Source organism: Aulostomus chinensis, chromosome 6 (assembly GCF_037954235.1).
Source record: "Aulostomus chinensis isolate RoL2024-O1b breed Wild chromosome 6, RoL_Achi_v1.0, whole genome shotgun sequence".
Taxonomy (NCBI): domain Eukaryota; kingdom Metazoa; phylum Chordata; class Actinopteri; order Syngnathiformes; family Aulostomidae; genus Aulostomus; species Aulostomus chinensis.
In genome coordinates this window covers 6,166,707-6,175,000 of record NC_141325.1, presented here as the reverse complement: position 1 = coordinate 6,175,000, position 8,294 = coordinate 6,166,707, and the positions used below count along the sequence as shown (strand labels likewise).

Below are 8,294 nucleotides of genomic sequence, written 5' to 3'. Positions count from 1 at the left end.
GTTCTACTTCCTGTGTCAGTATGCAGGTGAACGAAGAAGACAAACACTCTTTTCTGTCATGAAACATCTGGATCTGTAATGTCCCGGTTATCTTGCCAATAATATGTCACTGCACACTGAGTGCACATGGCTGCACAATCGCACACGGTCTGTTTTGACACCTCCACCACAGTGACGTGCGTGCTGTCATATACACAGTTTCCTCATTCAGCAAATGAGTGGGAAATTACTTGTGGGCAACATTTGCACTTGCCCCCAACTTCCTACACTCAGGTTAGGAGGAATACCAAATCAATAACTGCTGGTTGAGCATTTTAACAAACCTTACGTCTGTGTGTTTCACTCACCGTGATCTTGCTGGCCTTGTTCAGAGCAGCAACCCAGTCTCTCATGTCTGTCACATCATTAGCTTGCAGGAAGTACCTCCGGGACACTGCATTGATGACTGCAGACACAGATCGATATCAGCGCCGTGACCACCCACACTAAGCTCCCTCTGTCATTTCATCACATCTACACAACTTCATTGTCACTTCTGCTTAACAATGACAGGGTTATTCAAAAAGACTCACCAAAGCAGAACTCCGTCTTGGGTTTTTGCTTTGCTGTCGCTTCACTCACCTGAGAAGAGAAGAAAAGGGAAAAAGAAGAGAAAAAAGAAGAAAAAAAGAGAAGAGAAGAGAGGAGGGGAGAAGAGAGGAGGAGAAGAGAAGAGAGGAGTTGAGTTTCATATCTTTGATGACTCTCGTACTGTCCAGGGAGGAGCTGTCAGCGCTACAGTGCAAGGAAGCCAGATGTCATTATTTCTGGTTAGCTCACTGACATCTGGAAAACTTCACGAGTTTGCTTCAGCTCAGTGCTGCATGCCACCATTAGCTTGATAATTTGTGTATGTGTGCATGCTATTTTGGGGAATCCTGTATCTATGCTGCACAAACCTCTCCTCTGCTACTGGTGGGTGTCATGACCCCCACATGGAGAGGCAGTCACAGACAGAGCGGTTTACCTTGGAGATGTAGGTTAGTCCCAGGCTGCCAACAAAACTGGCTCCATTGGGCAGGTTCTGCATGAAAAATACAAACACACAGACCAGTCATTGGCTCAGAGTCCAAGGTTACAAAGCCCCTATTGGTCAACTGCATGTCCTCTTGCTGTTTGTACAATTGTGTATCCTGCGTGCATGTGTGTGTGTGCGTGTGTGTGGCACCTGAGGGTTGTCCATATACCACAGCAGAGCATTTCCCTGCGTATCAAGGATGAAGTATCTCCTCTGGAATCGGCAGCTGTTCTCCTTCTCTTCGATGTCGAGGAAGCCACACACACGGTTCAGCCGGTCCACGTACGGCATGCTGCTGCTGCTGCTGCTTTCACAAATCACTGGAGAGATGAGGATTCATGTAAGATGGAGAGCAACGACCGAGGAAGGCAGACAGGTCAAACACATGCAGACAAGGTGGATAAACCATCTTTCATGAACCGTTCCTAAGAGCGCGCGCATAATCTCACTCACACACAGACACACAAAGGAAGGAGACGCTCTCACACTCAGCAGTTTTTCATGTGACGTGATTCAGACTGAGCAGCAAAACCCTGAAGCCTGAGGCTGAGCTGAGGCCCTCCACCACAGCCAAAAATTACAGACTGCATTCAAGATCTGCACACACGCACATTTCCACTGGCCAGGGAAGAGAGAGGGGAGAAAGAGGAGAGATGGGAGGGAGGGGGGATGGGAAAAAGATGAGGGGAGGGTGAGGTGGTAAGATGTCTTCATTAAGACGATGCCATGCATGTGAATCACTGAGCTGCTGACTTTGACTCCTTCAGCACAGACACTCCAGTATGCTGTCCATAATTCAATCGCATTTGCTTGAAGACAATATTATCCACGGTCAAAAGCCGAGAGTGAAATGTGTTCTTGGTTTTGGAGTCAGGAGACTTCTGGTGTAGCAAAAGCTCTATTTTATAAATCTTGTCCTCCTTAAGTTACCCGGAGAATTTAAAACTTGTCCAGTGTGGTTCCTTCAACATCTCTGCAGACAATCAGATGCAACAAATGAAACCACTCTATGCAGGTTTTCTGGAAACGTTTCCCTTTTCTCCTAAAACATCTCCAGAGGACCCAAATATAAATGATGTGGGACCATAATAATGCCTGTCCCCTCTACCAACCCGTCTTCCCTGAAAAACTCTCCCAAGATGGTCACATTTCCATGAAATCATTCGCATACATCAGCAAACAAACCAGAAACACACTCCTCTGCACTGTCACTCCTCTGAAACACAGCTAAATGAGGGTTAGGATGGAAAATGCTTAATTTTGAAGTTGCTTTGATAGAATATTGAGGGATGTGCTTTTGGTACACTTCTCCATTGGCACTGAAGTAGGTCAAAGACACAAAGCTTTTAAAGACACATGAAGAAACTCAAACTAGTGGAAACATAAAAACAAGATTAAAGAGGTCACAAACATACCAAAATTGCCACTGGCATGCACACACACACACACACACACACACACACACATACAGTATCAGAAAACATCTGGTTTAGACAGAGAATCAGAGGTGAGGTTGTGACCTCTTCAGTGAGCAGTGAGTAAAATCAATTTGAAGATTTAAACGAGTCGTGTTGTAAGATGAAGGTGACATGAACAAATTTAAGAAGTTTGCATAGATGGCAGTGAAAATATGAGTATCAAAGTTCGACCACATCCAGGGTAGTAAAGTGAAACCTGCTTAAACTCAGTGTGCACATTTGTGGTCTGGGTCAACCTTTGTCAGATTGACAGAAACTAAAGTTGGTTACTGTGTTGCATCGTGTCTTTTTCTAAATCAGCAAGACACGATATGATTGAGAGATCAAAAACCAATGAACGGAGGTGAAGAATGCAACTCAGCACTGTGGGATCTTGTAGACGTTAATCCATCTTCACATGCTCGTTCTCTGAATCAGTGCTAAAAAGAAAACACCAAGTCTGATTTTGCTCAAAATGTCTCCTGAAAACCAAAGGTTCAGTCACTTGTATCACACGTTACCACCATATCAGAAGAGGGGCTCCTTAATATCAGGACTCTCCTGCCTCATGTGGCACAGCCCTAATAACGTCTACTTCTTGCACACTACTGAAAACTTTGCCATCTACAATCAGTCTTTCACATATTAATCAGCAAGGATTTTATTAATGAATCAGCCAGTCATTTTTCAAGCAACTTCCAGCATCTGCATTGTGGGTATTTGCTGATTTTCTGAGCATTAGATCATTGCATGTCTTTGATGTTTGGCCAGTTAGACCCACAAAACTGTATTGAGGATCTGGAGGATCACGCTGCTCACCTACTCGCATTTTAAGCATGAAAATGCATCTGTTCATGAAGGTTTTCTTTCTTTTTTTACTGTATGCCCCTTGACAGTCGGCTATATGAACGCTGCCACAACAGCAGCAGCAGCAGCAGTGACAGGCTGGCTGGCTGATCCAGGGCGTGCATGTACAGTATAGTAATCGTGATCCATGAAATGAAAATGTAACTCAAGTTTAGATGCGATCATCAGCTGACCGACAGACCAAACATCTGCCCTGACTCACCGGATCCTGCCACACCTACTGAACCATCTACACCAACGGGCATCGGCGCACAAACACGCAGCCAACAAACTGTCGACTTACCCGCCGAGAGAGTCCGTGCGCGCCGCCTCGACCAGCGCCCCGCACCGCTACGACGCAAAGAGGACCCCGCCGGCTTCAGGACGCATGCTAGAACAACTTTAGAAGAACTTTGACGAGTCCCGGCGTGTACCTGTATCCAGCTCTCTTGTCTATTTGTTTGTGTGATCGGATTACAGAAAAGTTGTCTTTTTTTCCGGGTTGGCCGTTTGGTTATTAGAATAAACCAGCCCCGGATGTGATCTATGCAGGGTCCTCCTCCTGTGTTCAGCTGCTGTGTTCTCACAAGAGGAACTGGCCGGAGCCCGGTGGCCTCAGCTGCCTTCTGTCTGTAACCTCACTTGGCACCTCCAGCAGGACAACCTGCCTATTCCTCACAGTCAATGCGAGCTCTCGAAGCATTTACGAGGAAGTAGAGATAAGGAGCGATGTTTTCTGCTCTTCTTTTGTTATGTGACAGTTTGAGAAGTGGGTCAAACACCATAACTGAGCACCCATAAAAGAAGGGAGTGTTAACCCGGATAAACAGGTAGAGACTGACGTGCCCCTTGCTCACACACCTGAGTGTCTGGAGAACAGGTGCAGACATGATGAGAGTTTACATAAGTTCATGTACTCTGATGCTTGAGGGGGAAGAAAAAGTAGCACCTGCAAAAATTAGCACAAGGAGAAGTTTTCCCTGAATGTTTTCTGTCAGAAAGAGGTTAGATGGAGGGAATGTCAGGTTAGAGATGAAGCTTTTAACAAACTTCTCTTTTGCAACAAAAACTATTCCTCCCGTCCAGAGACATGAGGAACTACCCCACGTGCCTGAGAAGGGTCTGAACACATGGAGGTTCACATATAACTGTCTGACTAGGTTTTCTGCATCTCCCTTCATTTGGGTGGGAAAAATAAGAAAATAATAGATCAATCCATTCACTTCTTAGTCCTAAAGAATCAACATTTCTGAAAAACGAGATCTAATCTATTTCTACTAACCCTTTACAATCAATCCCCTCTGCTAGTTTGGCCAAAATAGGAAGTCCACTGTTGGGCAGTCAAGTTTTTAATATCTTCAGAAAATAAACAAAAACTCAGATAAACACATATCTTTTTGGTTTGCAAAAAGATTTCTTTTTACTCGAGAGATCAAGTTTACAGTCATTGGTAAAAACATAGGACTGTGCTCCATTCAGAGTGATATAACTGCTTCAATGAGCTGTGGCCTAAGTGTTGTCCTCTGGCAGTGTTAAATATAGTTTATATTTGCCTCTTTAAAGGGAAATTAATCTCACTTAGATGTGTGTGTGTGTGTGTGTGTGTGTGTGTGTGTGTGTGTGTGTGTGTGTGTGTGTGTGTTTAAGACTGTCAATGTGGTTTCTTAGTGAGCATTATGGGTGTGACTGTCTTGGGGAAATCACCCGATGTTTTAGCAGGAAAGTTAGATGCCATTGAGATGTGTGTGTGTGTGTGTGTTGGGTGTGAAACCTTTCAACCTTCAATATAACATCAGAGGTTTGAGTCCATTTATAAAACCATTCTGTAAACAATATTTCCCCGTAGAAAGGTTGATATTGGTAACATGTACGTTTATTAAGTGCTGTAAATCAGAATTCTGCCGTGCACGAGGGTGTATCCTGTGGTGAAACAATGTCAGAGAGAGACAGAGATGACACGACCTCTTAGTTTCAACACTTCTTTGATTCTTCAAACATGGCCGACCCTCCTCACAGCTGCGGCTCTACAAACATCTTACAAAAGTAACTCTGTCCTATTTTCTGTCATTCTGCAAAATGTGCCCGCCTGCTAAGAAGAAGTGGTTCCCCGTCATATGACCTGCCTAAAGACGCTGACCTACCTCACTGATTTCATATCCTGCGCCTTCAGATTCATTCTACAGTTGCAGAAGGAAGTCCTGAAGTTTCCACAGACCCCCTGTTTCTACTGAATATCACCGACTTTTTTTCTCTACTGTGTGTGCGCGTCTATCTACACTCTTCTTTTCCTCCGACACTTTGACCTTCAAATGTAGAGTAGAGAATGTCACCGTGAGGTGATTTAACCCACACGAACTAGGGGGCGTGACGTAGTCTACACAAGCAAAAGTAAAAGTGTGATTTTATCTTTTATTCAATGAAGCTTGCATGCAGACAATATATACAAGTCAAGAACTTAGAGTTCATCTCAATCTGTGTTTTTGTCCTGGTTGCCATGGCAATGACGCAGCATAAAGATTTTGGTTCTATGGCGTTAAGTGATCTTTGCATTAGACACTGAAGTAACCAGGTCCCTACCGAAACCACACTTGAGTCCCACCTACTGTTGGTGTACTGCACAAGTTTATTCATCACTATAAAGGTCACAGTGCCTCACAGCTTTACATCACCTGTTAACACACCGCAAGTGAAAGAAGTATTCCAGTTTTTTTATGACATTATAAAAATGACAACGCTTGTATTTACCAACACTCTTCAAATGCATCACCACAGGTAGCAACACGTAAGCCTTAAATGACATGAAAAAATCCCAGTGGTGCAAAGAGAAAAATGGTGAACCACGAGATGAAAACAAGGAGAGACGATGAATCACTGGAGGAAAAGAAAAGGGGCATGTGTTCACAGCTGCCTGTAGACCACACACAGCAGCAGCGCAGCCATCAGCAGGATGGGGCTGGAGGCCAGAGCCCCTGCACTGTTGTGGTGGTGATCCCCGTGGCTGTGGCTTCTGTGGGGCCCGTTGCAGTTGTCACCGAAGCAGCACTCCATCTTGGCTCCAGAGCTGCTGCCATGAGCCTTGTCACAGAAAGCCTTGTAGGTGCAGGACTTGAGCACCGTGTCTGAAACGGACCAAATGTTCACTGATAAATTGGTTTGAAATGACAAACAACTTGTTCTCACGAGAGGCTCCACCCAAAAAGTGTGTCTTGCCTTCACTTAATCGGTGTCTTGAGCTTACAGAGCTGTTTTTTCCTTCTTGCATACTTCTTGGTGACCTCAATGCCAGAAGTGCCAGCCACAGATATTTAGCTAAAAGCTAATGGAAGCCGACAGCTAACAACATCAAAACAGTCTTCTTCCAATCTCTGAAATCCATCATCCCATATAATCCACGTCTTTATCTCGCCAGTTACTCTTTCATCATTAAATCTAACAATGAATGCAAAGTTACTGAGCACAGGACTGGAAAAAGAAGACATGGATTATACAAAAGTTTGGTAAACAGATGTTTTGGGACAGTTTTACTGTTGTTTGAATGAGCGCTATGGCTAGCCTCAAGCTAAACATAGGTGGCCGGCTCCTGCATTCTGGAGACACAAAGAAATGATGCACTGGTTCCAAATGTCTTTGTAAACTGGAGACACCTATTTGGGAGAACTTAAAAATGCACTTTAGGGGTGAGTTATCACTTTAATGTGATTTGACACGGTGAACCTGATGAACCCCTCTTGTCGTCACACACAGGCACACGCGCACACACACATACACACTCTGCCGCATCCCAAAACCTCAAATGACAGGAAGAAGCGTTAACATAACACACACACACAGAATAATGAATAGGCTACAAAATGTACTACAGCTGCTACATTATGGGTTTTGCTAATGACTTTATAACCTCTGGAAACCAACATGAGAGCTATTTAAAGCATCACAAACGTCGTCACACAGGCAGCTGGTCGTCAGTGTAATGGTGACCTCTAGTGAGGTCTTTACATGACAAGAGTTCAGCCAAAGTGTCTTGGGTGTGTGAGTGTGTGTTTACTAACGGGGTCCGGTGATGGTGGCACAAGCGTCAGCGTACTGGGGACAGGAGGCGGAGCCCTGTTGGTTGCAGTCGTCCTCATTGGATGCTGCACACGTGTGACATTTGAGGGCGTGGCCTTTACACATAGAACAGGAGAGAACACCTGACTTGAGAATAAGCATGTATGGTGCATTACACACACACACACACACACACACACAGATGAAATAGGTATTTCCCCATTCATCCAGTCACACACAAGAAGCACTAACTTTGTTAAAACCCAGCTGGGGTGTGGGTCCGGGGGCAGCATCCTCTCTATCGCAGCGCTCTTTCACAAATGACTGCCAGCTTATCAAGTCACCCTTCTTCGCTCCTGACAACACTTTCACTATCACCGTTTACTTACTGTGGCACGCCAGTGAGATGAAGAGCAGCAGGAGGAGCAGAGTCTTCATGGCAGCTGGCTGACAGGTCACTGTTTCTTCAAGAGTCCCGAGGAAGAGTGGATGAGCTGAGAGAAGTCTGTGATGGAGGGTTTAGGGGCTGGAAGGTGTCTGAGGGCATTAATATCTAAGCTGTGTAATCTCCATCTATGCTGCACAGCCAGCAGCCTGTTGTAATGGACTTAATGAAGCAAGCTTTAACACACTCCACTACAATCATGTGTGGTAGGGAGTGTTGAAGTGTTAAGTCCTGTGTTTTTGTGACTTCTGAGAGTTTTCAGGGTTTGGACCATGTTCCTTAGCCGCCGTAAGAACTCAAGGTCATGGAAGAGCTCAGCTGGGATGAGATAAACAAACTGCATCATTTGTGGAACAGAGGCCAAAGCTGCGGCCGTGACACACTCACTGACAGCACACACAGCGAGAATTCACACAGCTGTCAATAAAGATGCTTTGTCTAC

General features: G+C 44.9%; 2 protein-coding genes across 3 annotated transcripts in view; both read right to left on the bottom strand.

The window, feature by feature from the left end:
• The window catches only part of plekha2 (pleckstrin homology domain containing A2), a 9,878-nt gene extending 5,660 nt beyond the window's left edge, over positions 1-4,218 (bottom strand). Inside the window, exons 1-5 of the mRNA XM_086206048.1 lie at positions 3,665-4,218; positions 1,208-1,377; positions 1,007-1,063; positions 573-621; positions 348-445 (exon numbers count right to left, since the gene is read on the bottom strand). Coding sequence (XP_086062174.1) covers positions 348-445; positions 573-621; positions 1,007-1,063; positions 1,208-1,348 — 345 coding nt within the window. The 5' untranslated portion in view covers positions 1,349-1,377; positions 3,665-4,218. The remainder of the gene's footprint in view (positions 1-347; positions 446-572; positions 622-1,006; positions 1,064-1,207; positions 1,378-3,664) is intronic.
• A 1,745-nt stretch (positions 4,219-5,963) lies between these two features.
• Positions 5,964-7,955, bottom strand: LOC147259838 (uncharacterized). Of its 2 annotated transcripts, none has more exons than XM_086205282.1 (3): positions 7,797-7,955; positions 7,410-7,523; positions 5,964-6,479 (listed from the first exon to the last, which is right to left on the bottom strand). In XM_086205282.1, the coding sequence occupies exons 1-3, from the start codon at positions 7,843-7,845 to the stop codon at positions 6,259-6,261; spliced, it is 384 nt and encodes a 127-aa protein (XP_086061408.1). In that variant the 5' UTR covers positions 7,846-7,955; the 3' UTR covers positions 5,964-6,258. The 2 variants fall into 2 exon arrangements, with proteins under 2 accessions (XP_086061408.1, XP_086061407.1); XM_086205281.1 differs by having other exon boundaries at positions 7,410-7,550; positions 7,797-7,952.
• Between the last annotated feature and the right edge of the window lie 339 nt (positions 7,956-8,294).

Coding starts and splice junctions, on each gene's coding strand:
- LOC147259838 (XM_086205281.1), bottom strand. CDS start 7,845: ATGAAGACTCTGCTCCTCCTGCTGCTCTTCATCTCACTGGCGTGCCAC. Junction 7,551..7,796: donor CATCTCACTGGCGTGCCACA/GTAAGTAAACGG, acceptor TTCTCAAGTCAG/GTGTTCTCTCCTGTTCTATG. Junction 6,480..7,409: donor TGCCACCATCACCGGACCCC/GTTAGTAAACAC, acceptor GGTCCGTTTCAG/ACACGGTGCTCAAGTCCTGC.